General features: G+C 37.6%; 1 protein-coding gene across 2 annotated transcripts in view; it reads right to left on the reverse strand.

The window, feature by feature from the left end:
- Positions 1-4,865: 4,865 nt before the first annotated feature.
- PAFAH1B1 (platelet activating factor acetylhydrolase 1b regulatory subunit 1) overlaps positions 4,866-16,473 on the reverse strand; it is a 74,372-nt gene continuing 62,764 nt past the window's right edge. For both annotated transcript variants that reach the window (XM_042917348.1, XM_042917349.1), the window contains exons 7-11: positions 14,036-14,138; positions 13,040-13,268; positions 9,643-9,744; positions 5,928-6,084; positions 4,866-5,050 (exon numbers count right to left, since the gene is read on the reverse strand). In XM_042917348.1, coding sequence (XP_042773282.1) covers positions 4,977-5,050; positions 5,928-6,084; positions 9,643-9,744; positions 13,040-13,268; positions 14,036-14,138 — 665 coding nt within the window. In that variant the 3' untranslated portion in view covers positions 4,866-4,976. The remainder of the gene's footprint in view (positions 5,051-5,927; positions 6,085-9,642; positions 9,745-13,039; positions 13,269-14,035; positions 14,139-16,473) is intronic.

A 16,473-nucleotide genomic window follows, 5' to 3' on the forward strand; every position in this document is an offset into this window, starting at 1 on the left:
ATCTAGGATGCAGCACCATTTCTCCATCAAGTCTTCCATTTCCTATCCCTCATCCTACCTCGGGGACACACCCAACCATGAATATTGGAAGCTTGATGTGATAGACCAGTGAGTTAGTTTTGAATAGCTACCTGCATTTCAGAATCATGACACTACAGCTAGGATTCCCTACCCCTAGGGAGAGTGGTCAGGCTCACCTTCTGCATCTTGAGCTGGGGGTAAAGAGGAACCCTGCGGAGAAAGGGAAAAGCTGCAAAAGCCAGAAAACTCGAACTAAGCAAATTACTTTTGTTGCTCTTGGCCCAGCTCCCCATGTGGGGGTGGGGAGGTAGGGGAGAGGCTACTCCCAACAGAAGGCAAGCAAACAACCGGGCTGGAAGAGCCACATCATTCAACTTGTCCTTAATACATGAAAAAGGCTGGAGACTTCATGGCCACTACAGGTGCCGAGCAGTAGTAGGGGACAGAAGGTAGGTCATAGGCAACATGTATAAAGCAGAGGGAAAGCCACGGGGCATCTGGGGCAAGAGTGAAGAGGATTTTGACATTTCAACCCAAGTTTAAAATACTTAGAATCTTCCAAGAATCCAAGACCACTGGCCAGAACAAGAGGCTCATTCATTAACAGAACAAAGGGGACAGGACCCTTATCTCTGGGCCCTGACCACAAGAGGGGCAAGTCTTCTTGGGGGGAGATTTTTTTTGCGGCTTACAACAGGTCATTCCTGGCATCATCAGCTCTCCGGTGCCTGGGCAGATGAGTCCCTGTCGGAAAGGGCTGCTGGAGGGGAGGGTGGTGCCTCAGAGAACAGTCTGAGCTCTGCAAGTCCACCACCATGGCAAGAGCTCCTGCAGCCACCACTCCTCGCTCCTGATCTCCTAATAAGGTGAAGGAAGCAGACAGTAAAGGCAGTGCCACCGCTGCCCTAGAGAAAAAGACTTCCATCAAGGCCCTGCCACCAATTTGCATCTGACTCTACGACAGGTGTTGAACACAGCCCCATCTCCAATGAGGACTCCACTAAAAAGCTTTAAGTCTCTGCACAGGGACACCAAAAAAAAAAAAAAAAAAAAAAAAAAAAAAAATCACATCTAGTTTTATAGGCATTTAATAGTTTACCAATTGGTACAATAGGATTTTTTAATATGCAGAAAACATGAATAAATTTTGTTTTACACAGTCTGAGAGCAACAAATCTTACTGTAAAACACAAGAGCAATATTATATACATTCCTTTACTGATTTTTTTTTTAATTGTGTCAATATCTTCAGTTAACTCTTACAATCTGGGAACTGTTTTCTCCAATCACCACCACCTCTGCAACATTCATATGAAATCAATGCTTGCCTTCATGTCAGTGTCAGATCAACTTCTAACTCGAAGATTTTGTGTTTGTTTCTATCATCTTCAGAGTGAGCTTTAGGGATGCCTGAAGGATAGGCAGGACAAGAAAGCAGCTACTTACATGATATAGTGGAAAGATAAAAAGGCCAGTCCAGTCCAGTTGTGACTTGTAAATCCAGCTTGCCCTCCCCCCCCCCCACTGAAAAGAAAAAAAAAAAAAAAAAAAACCAAAAAAAAAAAAAAAAAAACCCCAAAAACCTTTTTCACCAATTTTGTACATGTTGCTTCTCTACCAGGAGATTCTTCTTTGCATCATCTAGATTAATTAACACATTGGACTTATATACAGCTGGACAGAAAGAGTAACCATTTTAAGTGCCTTTTCCTTCAACAATTTTAACTTCAGTTGCTTAAGGATTATCAAGCCACCACTGTCAACAAAACAAAATATCCTTTACTTTTAAATAGTTTTTCTTTAAGTGAATTTAAAAGAAAACTATTTAATGCGTGATTTTACCTGGAAGTTCACACAGAAACAGAAAGAGGCAAACAGGAGAGCAGGGCACTGACAGTAAGGAGACTGGGCTTGGTGATCTAGAGCCAAAGCTTCCGAAGACTACAGCGAGCGCTCCACAGCCTGGACGACTTGCTAACACTAGTGATTTTTAGAGCAGTGCTCTGGGCACACCATTGGTCACACCACACACAGACAAAACAGGACGGTCTTAGTCTCCTAAAGTGCAAGATGCCATGTCAAAAAGCAACTATTCTCCAAGCAACGTCTAAACCACAGTTTCTGTGGCTGGCACTTCCAAGAGTGCAGCTAGGACTTCTTGGGCACATTATATCAGGGTGGCACTGGAATGTCTTTTCACACACACAAAGTCAAATAATCATCTGAGGATGCAATTCTACCAGCTTTTTATTTCTTAAATTAAGTGACCAATTTGATTGAGAAAGTGACAAAGCAGCAGTGAACCTCTAAACCAGTTAATAAATTCCTCTACTTACAATCCAAACCAGTAACCTCATCATTGTACTTATCCCAGGCAAGGCACAGGGTTAGACAGCAGACAGAGAAAACGGAGGAAACAGGAAGAAAGGGCATCAACAGGGCAGCGTCAAACGACAGTGCAGGAAACCGCTGCACATCCGATTCCGGATTATGGATGGATCCACTCTCCCCCACCCCCCTTCATTATTCAAACAGGGCTCGTTACATTTGGATCCAGTTGAGGACCATCCCTGAGATTCAATGTTTGCTGCTTCTTAAACGGAGGATGTCTGGTAACTCAACTAAGCAGCAGGCTGTGGCAATCTCCCAAGTAAGGATAACTTTGTTTACAGAGTAATATTGTTTCTCCTCCTTCGTCAATGAAAGTCACTGTGTGCTGCAGGGGGGAAAACCCAGTGGACAGCAGCTTTGTTTCCTCCTAAATCGGTACCATTTTTTTCCTTTATTGTTCGTATCTATGAGTGATTTCTAGATGTTGTGGCTTACCCTTAAACAATTCGTGTTGCTACATGCTAAAAATGAATTAAAATACAAGACATTTATACATGTACAAACAAATGTTAAGATGCACCATTTCTATGTATTTATATTTCTTAAAATAGGACAGGAAATAGCAGCAAACGAGAACAAAGATATCTTCCATAGCATTTGTAGAAAAATCCAGTCAGAACAGCTAAAAAGAAACAAACAAACAAAAAAGACTTCTCAATGTGAGCAGGGTTGTGAGGCAATATTGTCCTGAAAGTTATTCTACTGTATGTAAGGAATTAGCTTAAGTTGTAATTTTTGTCTTCAAAAGTAGCCATTAGTTCTCAAAACACTTTTCCTTCCAGAGACGTCTCTCAGGAATTATTAAAAACAAAGCAAACAAACAAAAAGACACAAGTTAGACGTAAAGCTGCTTCTAGTAAACGTAAGGCCTAGTCTCTGTGTGTGTATCTACAGGACATTAACTCTAACCCTTTGTCTTTTTCAAGAACCAAATATCCATTAAATACTAAAAGGGACATTTTAAAAATCACATTACGCAAATGAATAAAATGCAATTCAGAGTAAGTTTCTTTGTTAAACTGTCTTGTTATTTCACTGTTCTGTTAACTTTTCAAATGACCTTTAAAAAAAAGCTGTTGGTTAGCTAAGCAATAGAATTATTTAATAATCTGCAATGAAATATTGTTTCCAAAGTCATAGATAAAAATTCTCTTAAGCCTACTTGTAGTAACTTTGGATCACAATATACAATATATCAAGGATGCATAAAATGCTGAACAGCCAAATGGGGCGGGGGGTGCTTTTCCTTTTAGCTGGGAACAATTCCCACAGAGTCAGACCTAGTTTTCAGAAGCATTAGGATCAAAAAGGGTTTGTTCTAAAGCATGGTACTCCACGGCAAAATTTATTCTACTTGTACATTTTAGCACTTCTTCGAAAGCCCAGGATCCAAGGATATGGAGGTTGTATGTGTGTGATATACATATACAGACTTATCCACTTACAGATAGGCCCATATAACATTTATATATAAACAAAAGGTGAAAACACAGTACATTTTTATGCATGCTCCATTAAACCCTGTCTTGTTTTCAACTTGTAAGTTAAATACAGTTCAAATCAGTATCAGATTTGTGTTGAAGAACAAACTGCTGTATTTCTCCCACTCCCTTCAGATGGGCAAACATAACCTTTTCCGTATTTGTCATTATGTAATGCACATTGCACATCCCTAAAGAACATCGAAAACAAATAGTGATTTGTACCATGACACACTCAACGGGAAGATTAAATTCTACTTGGGAGTCACGTCACTGCACAGTCTAACAGCATGGAGAAGACAACTACAAGTGTGTCTAGTGTGAAAAATAGAAGCTTAGAGAATTACAGTGTTTTTCAACCTGTTTACAAAGCATTAGGACCCAAATGAAAGAAATGATTTGCTATTAGCTGCTGAGATTTTTCTTATTTGAGATTTACAGTCATTTCCGTACATAAATATACCACTAGCCTCTGCCTGATAGGCTGCCAAAACAAATGTGTCCTATTGATTTGGCAAATGTGTCATGACAAAAATTCCAATGTGTAATCCCCATTAATTACATAGATGGTTCAGAAGATTTTGAATTGTAGCCTTATCATCTAACATCCTTAAAGAAGATTTATTAAGCACACTTAAGTGATGTTACATAGATACACATTTCAGAAAAAGCCCTAATAATCACCACTTTTCCCCAAATGAGGCCATCAAGTCAGGCACCAACAGATAGCAGAAAGAAAAACAGGAATTAATAATCCAACATAAAATGACACTGTCAACTATTCAGTTTAGTGCCCTAGTTCAATTTATTCAACTTCTGCCTTCTTAGGCCTGGTGTGACCAATGCCAGCCCAGGTTTTTAAACCCTATGGTACTTCTAGACAACGTATGTAAATTTACAGTATACAATTTGGATTCACCATGCATGAATACTTTGTGTGTAACATTTAATAAGCTCAATCTACATCCAGAATAATTTACATGAAAGGACAATATTTATTTAAACAGAGCTCAATGGGGTAACCATGGTATCATCAGAGTGCATCCAGAGGAAAAATGGGAGGAGGGGCCAAATGAGACTCAATCAACGGCACTCCCACACCTTTACTGTTTGATCTACACTGCCAGTAACCACATATGGTGCCGTCTTATGGAAATCTGAAAGAAAAAGAAAAGGCTTATTTTAAACGCAGATAAAATTTTTAACAAGCCACAAAATAAGCAAGTCCAAGTGCCAGGAATGCTCATTTTTTTCTATACACACCCACACATACACCCCTGGGTTAGCGAAGCTGAGACTTAATGATTAAATCCTGTATTAACACTTCAATAAAAATACCTACGCCCATTACCCCCATCCCAACTAAGGCTGAATGTTTCACTCGAATCTAACAAGGGTAGCTCTAATGTATCTACTTACTTAACTTACTATGTTCCAGGCTTAGTACTAATGCATTATATTCATGTTTAATTCTTTTAACAATCCTATGAGGTAGGCACTGGTCCTATTCTACTGAGGCTTTATTTTTATCATTAGATCCATCATACCCTGGGTGTATTATATTTTTAATGTATTCACTATCTTATATTCTAGATTTAGGTCTAGATGACACTGAGGCTGTTTATTAGACTTAATTCAGTGAGTCCCCAGTACATGAGAGTATAAACCTGCCGGAGGGAAAAAGGCTGAGTAAGATTTCCTTTGAGAAACTTACAAACTAGTAGGGGAAGAAAATTACCCATCAGAGTGGTTAGTAAGCATCCTCTTCACAATCCTAGTTTCCAAAACCAATGTTGTGCAATGGAGAAAGTAATTTTTTTTTTATTATAAGGCTGATGATGGAAAGAGAGAGTTAAGGAAAGGAGAATTTAAAACAAATAGTAGGAATCCACAAAGTTTTTAAACTGTCTTCTCTAGTCTGTCCTGAAAGCACAGGTCATTTCTTACCTGGAAAATTCCTCATGATTACATAAAACTGTTTGTGTCTCGCACTCCAAAATCTACTTGTTAAGAAATCTCCTTACTCGTACATACCCAAGGAGGTAACAAAGTGTTCATGCGCATTGAGGGTCTTCATGCATCGCTTGTTCTTGTAATCCCACACACGGAGGGTCTTGTCATCAGCACAACTCAAAATAAACTTTCCCCCAGAATGGAACAGAACTCCACGTACCCAGTTATCATGACCCACCTAAAAAAAAAGGTGTTCAACTTAATAAAGGGATAAAATATTTAAACGGCATCTAAGAAAATAGTTCAGTCATTACTCAAAGCAGTGAAGCTACATGTACCCAAAACATCAGTGCCAAAAAAGAACCCCACATCCCCCCAAAAAAGTGTAGGGAATTTTTCTAGATTAAAGGAAACTGGAAACTAATAAGGCATGACCAGTAAATATTATGTGTGATGCTTGACTGGCTCCTGGGTGGTGGCTACAATACAGTTATAAAGGGCACTAGTGGATAACTAGAGAAAATGTGAATATGTAGTATGAATGGTAAGTTTCTTTTCTTTTTTTTAATCATGTTTTTAATGTCTACGCCCAATGTGGGTCTCAAACTCATGACCCCAAGATCAAGAGTCATGTGCTCTACCGACTGTGTCGGTCAGGCACCCCAATGTTAAGTTTCTTGAGTATAATCAAGAAACTTAAGAATAAAGGTGTTATTCTTTATTCTTAGGAGATATATGTTAAAATATTTGGAGCCAAATATATATCCACCATATTCCTCTACATAGAAATTTAAGACAATGGCTTGGTGCTGAACAGTCCAACAGGGTAGCCATTTAGTCACATGTAGTTTTTAAAATATAAACTAAAATATTAATACTATCAGCAATTGAGTCCTTAGTCTCATTACCCACATTTCAAGAGCTCAACAGCTGCATGTGGCTAGTAGCTATAATGATGGATAGTACAGATACAGAACATCATCACAGAGAGTTCTATGGACAACCCTAGACTAAAAAAAGAAAACTTGGTAGGGGCGCCTAGGTGATTCAGTCAATGGTCTATGTGTCTGACTTCGGCTCAGGTCATGATCTCATGGTTCATGAGTTTGAGTTCCACATTGGGCTCTGTGCTGACAGCTCGGAGCCTGGAGCCTGCTTTGGATTCTCTCTCTTTCAAAAATAAATAAACATTTTTAAAAAAGCAGGTGGGGGGTTGGGGGGAGGGGCATCTGGGTGGCTCAGTCAGTTAAGTGGCCAACTTCACAGCTCAGGTCATGATTTCACACTCTGAGTTTGAGCCCCACACCAGGCTCTGTGCTGATAGCTCAGAGCCTGGAGCCTGCTTCAGATTCTGTGTCTCCCTCTCTCTCTGCCCCTCCCCTGCCTGTACTCCATCTCCCTCTCAAACATAAAAAAAAATTACTTTAAAAAAAAAAAAGAAAAGAGGGGCACCTGGATGGTTCAGTTAGTTAAGTTTCTGACATTGCCCAGGTCATGATCTCACGGTTGGTGAGTTTGAGCCCTGCATTGGGCTCTCTACTGTCAGCACAGAGTCCGCTTCAGATCCTTTGTCTCCTTCTCTCTCTGCCCCTACCCTGCTTGCTCTCTCTCTCAAAATAAGTAAATAATTAAACAAACTTGGTAGGTTTTATTAGGTATGACAGAGCTGTATATGGGTGACTTTTATTTTCTTCTTTTAGCTTTTCTGTATACTTCTAATTTTTCTATAATGTAAATAACCATACTGCTTTTATAAAAGAACCCAAGGGGAGTTTATAAAAAAAAAAAATAAAAAGAAAGAAGAAAGAAAAACAAAAAAAGACAGATGACCAACGTAACATATTCTTTGACCAGGGTGCCTGGATGGCTCAGTCGGGTAAGCATCCAACTCTTGGTTTCAGCCCAGGTCATGAGATCACAGTTCGTGGGATCCAGCCCCACATCAGGCTCTGCACGGACAGTGTGGAGCCTGCTTGAGATTCTTCCACTCTCTCTGTGCCCTTGCCCTGCACCCACTTTCTCTCAAAATAGACTTAAATAAATAAATAAAATACTTTGTTCTACTGTAGTGACCTATAAAAGTCACCAATGACGAGAGGTAGAAGTCTCAACAAAAGTACAAAAATCTATTTAAAACAATTTTTTTTAATGTTTATTTATTTTTGAGGGAGAGAGAGAGAGACAGCGTCAGCAGGGGAGGGACAGAGAGAGAGAGAGAGAGAGAGAGGTACAGAATCAGAAGCAGGCTCTGAGCTGTCAGCACAAAGCCTGATGCAGGGCTCAAACTCATGAACTGAGAGATCGTGACCTGAGTCAAAGTTGGATGGTTAACTGACTGAGCCACCCAGGCACCCCAATACAAAATGTATTTTAAAAGTAAAATACAAAATCACATTTCCATGGCTACACCAAAATAAAGCAGTAAAAAGTACTATCCTTCAGGTGAAAAACAGGAGCCAGAAACCTCGGGAGAAATTAAGGTGACCTCTGTTCTTACAGGGGAGGAGAGCACATGCTTTCCTTCTTTTCTTTAAGATTTTATTTTAAATATTCTTTTTTGAAAGAGAGTCAGAGAGAGAGAGGGAGACAGAGGATTCGAAATGGGTTCTGTGCTGACAGCAGAGAACCTGACGCGGGCTCAAATTCACAAATCGTGAGATCATGACCTGGGCCAAAGTCAGACACTCAAAGTCAGACCAAGCCACCCAGGTGCCCCTAAGATTTTATTTTTAAGCAGTCTCTACACCCAAATGTGGGTCCCAAACACATAATCCTGAGATCAAGAGCCGCATGCTCTACCGACTGAGCCAGCCAGGTAGCTCTGCAGATCACCTTTTTAAATAGTGATACAGTGTATCTGAACTCAGCTCAGAATACTGTTAGAGGAGAGTTTAATTTTCTAATCAATTCTTGATGATACTTCCAAAGTGTCTACCATATCTTACAGAGACCATCACTTCAAGGTATGGTTAGTACCTAAAACGTCTCTAAAACAAACGGATGCCAAATTACAAAAATTGTTAATTAACAAAAATTGTTAATGCCCACAGATCCCCTTATTGCTCCCTTAGGCAAATAAAAATGCCCACAATCTTGTACTATCATTTATATATCCTAATATTAAATACTGGCGCTCCTGAAAATGAAATCAACATTTCTAAGCCGTAAAGCTAGGTAACAACATTAACGTCATAATGGTAAAATAAAACAAATAAAGAAGAACAAATATGTCAATAAGATTCATATTAAAATTAAATACAGTGAAATACAGAATCAAACACTTTAAAAAATGAATGGGTCTGTAATAATACTATTTTTCCCCATAGGAGATATAGAATTTTTAAAGATAAAGTGAGCTAGGATCTCCCTCCTAGCATTAATGGCTTTGTAGATCCTTTTTATAACATGACATTCTACAGGAGTAATTTTCTTTTATCTTTTTAAGTGTTTATTTCTGAAAGAAAGAGTGCAAGTGGGGAAGGAGCAGAGAGAGGGACCGAGGATCCGAAGCAGAGAGCCTGATGCGGGACTCAAACTCATGAAATGTGAGATCATGACCTGAGCCAAAGTTGGAAGCTTAACCTACTGAGCCATCCAAGCATCCCTACAGGAATAACTTTCATTTCACTGTTAACAATGGAATTACAAAAGTTTAAGAAAAATTATCTTTATAAAGAAGTTATTTTAAAGCCTGGACTAATTCAGATTATTTAGTAAGATATCACAAGGCATCTAACCCCCCAAAATATAAACACAGTAAGCTTCAAAAGAAGCAGTTAATATTATGCAAACTTACTAGGGTCATAAGGCACATGCCAGTACTGACGTCCCACATCTTAATAGTCTTGTCTCTGGATCCAGACAGTAAGAATGGCCCAGGCTTGCCACTTTTTTTAGTCTATAGAAAACATACAAAAATTAAGTTTCCCATGTAAGAAGTTAAGTGAAGACTTTAGACGACTTCTAACAATGATCTATATTTTCAATTTTACAGAAATGCAATTTTGGGAGACAAATAAATATTGTGTATGTTTACTATACACAATTTGATACTGAGATACATATACATGGTAAAATGATCATCATAATCAGGTTAGTTAACATATCCATTGCCTCGTATAACCATCCCCCACTTTAGAGCTACCCTTTTAGCAAATTTCACGTATATACAACACAGTATTGTTAACTATAGTCACCAAGCTGTACAATTAGATCTCCAGGACTTACTCATTTTATTTTCCTCTATCGAAATACACAAGTCTTTTGACATATGTAGGCTACACAGGAAGGACCCAGATAATATGAAAATAGAAAATCTCCATTTAGGTTAAGACTCAGTTTCTATAACACTAACAGATGATAAATTTATTGCTCAAGACTTCTGGAATCAAGAAAAAAATTGAAAACTAATTCAGTCTTTATATAACATCCAAGCCAGAATCAACTTTATGACATGGTAAGTAACCACCACCAGAGGGCAGTAAAAAGAATTTGAAAATGCAACCAAACAGCCAGCCAAAATTTAAGAGATTACTACAGAAGTTTCATTTCAGAAAACTAATTTTGGGGGGTGAAGGGTGGGGGTAGGGGAAGAAGATTCTTTTCATTCATTTATTAAAATATAATTAAAATATCCACGATAGGACTGTCTCTATAAAAAAGGAACATGGTCAATTTTGGCTCATATAATTTATTCAAAGAAACAGTCTGTAATTTATTATTAAGTTATTAATCATAAATAATGAAATCATGAAAAGTAAAAATTAAGAACCATGACGAAATATAAAACTCCTGAGTAGAAAGCCCAAAAGACTCCACCAAAAAATTTCTAGAACTGATAAGCAAATTCAGTAAAGTTGCAGGATACCAAAAAAAAAAAAAAAAAAAGTACAGAAATCTGTTGCATTTCTAAAAGCCAATAATGAAGCAACAGAAAGACAAATTAAGAAAACAATCCCATTTACAATGGCACCAAAAAATAATAAGATACCTAGGAATAAACCTAACCAAAGAGGTGAAAGATCTGTACTCTGAAAACCAGAAAACAGTGGTGAAAGAAATTGAAGACAACACAAAGAAATGGAATGACATTCCATGTTCACGGACTGAGCACATATTGTTAAAATGTCTAAAAAGACCCCAAACAGCCAAAGCAATCCCGAAAAAGAACAGCAAAGCTGGGGAGGCATCACAATTCCAGACTTCAAGTTTTATCACAAAGTTGTAGTAAGCAAAACACTATGGTACTGGCACAAAAATAGACATATAGATCAATGGAAAAGAATAGAAAATCCAGAAACAAACCCACAATTATATGGTCAATTAATCTCTGACAAAGCTGGAAAGAATATCCAAAGGGAAATATAGTCTCTTCAACAAATGGTGTTGGGAAAACTGGACAGCAGCATGCAAAAGAATGAAACTGGGCCACTTTCTTACACCACACACAAAAATAAATTCAAAATGGATTAAAGACCTAAATATAAGATCTGAAATCATAAAAATCCTAGAAGAAAACATAGGCAGTAGTTTCTCTGACACTGGCTGTATCACCTTTTTTCTTTTAAATAGGTCCCCTGAGGCAAAGAAAAAGAAACAAAAGCAAAAATAAATTACTGGGACTATATCAAAATAAAAAGCTCCTGCACAGCAAAGGAAACAATAAAACAAAAAGGCAACCTACCGAATGGGAGAAGGTATCTGCAAAATGACATATCTGATACAGAGTTAGTACCCCCAAAATATAAAGAACTTCTATAACTCAACACCCAAAAAAAAAAAAAATCCAGTTAAAAAATGAGGTGACATGAACAGACACTTCTCCAAAGACATACAGTTGGCCAACACACGTATGAAAAGATGCTCACCATCACTATCATTAGGGAAATGCAAATCAAAACTACAATGAGGTATCCCCTCACACCTGTCAGAATGGCTAAAATAAAAGACACAAGAAACAACAGGTGTTGGCGAGGACATAGAGAAAGGGGAACCCTCTTGCACTATTGGTGGGAATGCAAACTGGTGCAGCCACTCTGGAAAACAGTATGGAAGTTCCTCAAAAAGTATAAAATAGAACGGCTTATGATCCAGTAATTGTAAATTGTACTACTGGGTATTTACCCAAAGAATAGAAAGAAAAGAAAAGAAGAGAAGAGAAGAGAAGAGAAGAGAAGAGAAGAGAAGAGAAAAGAAAAGAAAAAAGAAAGAAGGAAGAAAGAAAGAAAAGGAAAGAAAGAAAGAAAGAAAGAAAGAAAGAAAGAAAAAAAAGAAAGAAAGAAAAAAAAATTCCACTAATTCAAAGGGACATACATGCACCCTTACAACAGCATTGTTTATAATAGCCAAGCTATGGAAGCAACCCAAGTGTACATCAACTGATGAATGGATAAAGAAGATATATATACATACATACACACACAATGGAATATTATTCATCCACAAAAAAGAATGAAATCTTGCCATTTGCAATGACATGGATGGAGCTAGAGAGTATAATACTAAGTGAAATAAGTCAGAGAAAAACAAATATCGTAAGATTTCACTTGCATGTGGAATTTAAATGAGCAAAGGAGGGGAAAAAAGAGAGCAACAAACCAAGAAACAGATTCTTAACTATAGAGAACAAACTGATGGTTACCAGACGGGAGATGGGTGGAGGATGGGTGATTCAAATAAAAACTTAAAACACACAAATAAATAAAACTCCAGACAGATTCAGCTAGTGCTTCTAGTGATCAAGAGTATCAAGAGGCCTTCATATGAAATAATTCTGTGTAAAATAAATATTTAAATACTGAACTGCATTCCACCATAAATTTATAAATAATTACGCTCATTAAAGAAGGCTATTCTTCTAAAAGGTAACTTTTAACTTCTCCCATAAGTTTTATTTTGCACCAGTTGCTATACTCTTACAACAATGGCATTTCTTATAAATTTAATGACCACTTTTACTCTTCAGGCGGGTCCACCATCCCCAGCCCAAATCACAGGTCAGCTGACAGCAATAATAATCACTAGTTAAAAAATATAAACATTTCTGCAAGTTCGAAAGAGTAAAGAGTTTCAAGATTCAGAATTCTGGGATACAGATTTTTCAATGCATTAACTGCCCTGAAACTGAGAATCAGAAGTTATCTAAGATTCTGATACCAGCAATCAAATCATGAAATGATATATAAATCACATACCTCAGATCCTGTTGCTTCAGAGATGGAAGAATATGAGCTTTCTGGAGCCCAGGAAATACATTCTACCACATGCTCATGTTCTCGAAGCTCAGCCTTGCATTCCTTTGTTGCTACGACCCATACGCGCACGGTCTGATCATTTGAACAGCTGGCTATCAGAGTGCCATCCTGATTTGGCCGCACCATACGTACCCATTCTCTGTGTCCTGTGAATGTCTTCACACAGTAGCTGTCAAAACAAATAATAATCTACATCATGAATGGCAATCACTGGGATACTTCCCAGGAGCAATATAAAACTAGCTACGTACGTACTGGAATAAAGAGGACGGCACCATGTTAGGGTAATCATATGTGAGTCAGCACAATAAATGTACATTCATGGTTAATGAAAGATGGGGACAGGCCGGAAAATCAAACATCAGTCAAAATAAGCTGATGGAAGTATCATTAAGGAGCTAACCAATCAACACATTCTAGAAGGTAAAATATAGAGAGAAATAAAATCTTCTAAAACTAAACACACACAATAAACCTAACAAAAATATTTATAGCTTTGTTGAGACAAAGGCATACTCTACTAATCTGGGTAAAACTACTTAGTAGTAGGTTAAGATTTTATTATAACAATCATGTGTGATTCTAAGCACAACCAAATTAAGCCTAACAGGGGCCTACCTGCACAAATGTTATTTACATTTTATTTCAACCCATAGAGAAATCACCTAAAAGAAGACCACAGAGATAATAAGCCATTGCATAGAAAATGGCTCTCGAGGACACGAATTTTTTTTTTTTTTTTTTTTTTTTTTTTTTTAATAATTTCTCTATTCCTTTTTGGGAAACATTTAGAGATTCAAACCTCATTTTATAGTACATAACACAACCAGCACCATAATTATTTTGGGTTAAAGTCAAAATAACTGGTTCAGAACACATTTTGTTTGGTTGTTTAATATCTCTTTAGCTGACACCATTTCAACCAAACCTACTTACCCAGTTTGCACCTCCCACATTTTTATAGTTTTATCCCTTGAGGCAGACACTATATGATCTCCATTGGGCATGATGGCTACTGAAGAGACATTGTGGTCATGGCCTAAAACATAACACAGCAATGTATTAAGTGATCTATAGCATAATTAAATCTCAGTTTACCATGAGATTTCACCATGGGATTTCAAATACCACAGCAACTTTAAATACACTGGGTTTTAATAAATTTGATAAGAAACTTTGGATTTACACACAAAAAAGTTTAGGAATTAGCAACTTAATAAAATAATCCACAATGAAATAGCAGCTAGCTATTAAAATAATAGCTTATTAAAATAATCCACAATGAAAAGCAGCTAGCTCAATTTAGGACCACAAAACTGTTTTAACATCAGTGTCATTAGCATTTGGATGTTTTAATATGCTGAATGTTTATATATGAACAGTAGAAAAACACAAAAATTTCCATGGTTGATATCCTAAGATATAAATTGGAGATAAGATTTACAGAGCTAAACAGAAGAATAAGAAAAATGGAGATTTGGTTTCATATTTAAATTTTTTAAAAATGTTTTTATTTATTTTTGAGACAGAAAGAGAGCATGAGCAGGGGAGGGGCAGAGAGAGAGGGAGACACAAATTCCGAAGCAGGCTCCACGCTCTGAGCTGTCAGCACAGAGCCTGATGCAGGGCTCGAACTCCCAGACTGTGAGATCACGACCTGAGCCAAAGGCGGACGCTTAACCAACTAAGCCACCCAGGTGCCCCACATTTGGTTCCATATTTAAAACAGTGGTCCAAGGCATCTGGGTGGCCTAGTCGGTTAAGTGTTTGACTCTTGATTTTGGCTCAGGTCATGATCTCATGGTTCGTGGGATTGAGCCTTATGATGGGCTCCTCTCTCCCTCTCTCTCTGCCCCTCCTCCACTCACTCTCTCTTCTCCCTCAAAATAGGTAAACATTTCCCAAAAAAATAGTGTTTGAAAAATTTTGTTGTTGATGTTAATGGGGGTAAAAAAGAAATGCATTATTCTATATGCATTATTCCTAATTAGTTATCCTTTGTGGAAAAAGCCCTAGAGAATCCTCATAAATATCATTATTTTCAGGAACATATACAATGGTTAGAAAGAACTCTTTTTTTTTTTTTTTTTTTAATGTTTATTTATTTTTGAGAGAGACAGAGTGCTAGCAGGGGATGAGCAGAGAGAGACGGAGACACGGGATCTGAAGCAGGCTCCAGGCTCTGAGCTGTCAGCACAAAGCCCCACGCGGGGCTTAAACTCACAAAGTATGAGATCATGACCTGAGCCAAAGTCAGATGTTTAACTGACTGAGCCACTCAGGCACCCCAAGAACTCTTCTTAAAAAAAAATTGTTTTTGAGTATAGTTGACACATAATGTTACATTAGTTTCAGTTGAGAAGTTTATACATTATGCTATGTTCATCACAAGCGTAGCTGCCATCTGTCACTATACATTATTACAGTGTCTTTAACTATATTCCTCATACTGTGCCTTTTATTCCCTTGACTTACTCATTCCGTAACAGGAGGCCTCTATCTCCTACTTTCCTTCTTCATTAAGTCAGAGCAACAAGACACAGGCTACTTAAAGAAACATAAACACTAGTTTTTAGGAAAGGATTCAACAGAATTCCTTTAACTGGTAAGCTTCCCCATTTAATTTGGGGGGAAACACACCCTTCAAATTACACTTCCTATGTAAACACATAGCTTACATCACTGAATTATCTATTAAAAAAAAAACCAAAAACTTTTATTACCAACACAGGATGTATTCCTTATACAAAATCCAAACCTTCAAATTTTATCATGGTCAACGAAACAACAAAAATCCTTATTTAGTGAGCACCCCTTATGTGCCAGATACTAAACCAAGGTGATTTATGTATATGATCTCATTTTATCCTCACAACAATCCTATGACAGGTATTATTACCTCTACCTTGCATATGAAAGAAGCTGAAATTTCCCAATGCCACAAGTAAACAAGTAGGGATCTGAACCCAGATATCTGATTCTAAAGCCCATGTTCTTCCCACAAAGCCCAAGTGCCTCAGAGAATAGTCTCTATGACAAGAACCAGGAAAGCAAGCTCACATTCTACAGTGTATGTACAACATTATAAAGTGAGCAAGAAATGCTAGGTTCCAGCTTTTACTGTATCTACTTTCTATGAACTTGTTTCCCAGGTGAGAAAACAAAAAGCAAAACAAAAAATTCCCCAATAACTTCATTTTTCTTATCCAAAAATATTCCTGAAAGCGAATTAAGTATTTTATATAAACCACTAAGAGATACTTAAAACCTTATAATTGAAACAACTCTCAACTACTGTGGTTTATCCACGGGCTACACATCATATGCTCTTCCACTGATACAATTAAGAATCGAATGCAGGGAACCCGCACACT

The sequence above is a fragment of the Panthera leo genome, chromosome E1 (genome assembly GCF_018350215.1).
Source record: "Panthera leo isolate Ple1 chromosome E1, P.leo_Ple1_pat1.1, whole genome shotgun sequence".
Lineage (NCBI taxonomy): Eukaryota > Metazoa > Chordata > Mammalia > Carnivora > Felidae > Panthera > Panthera leo.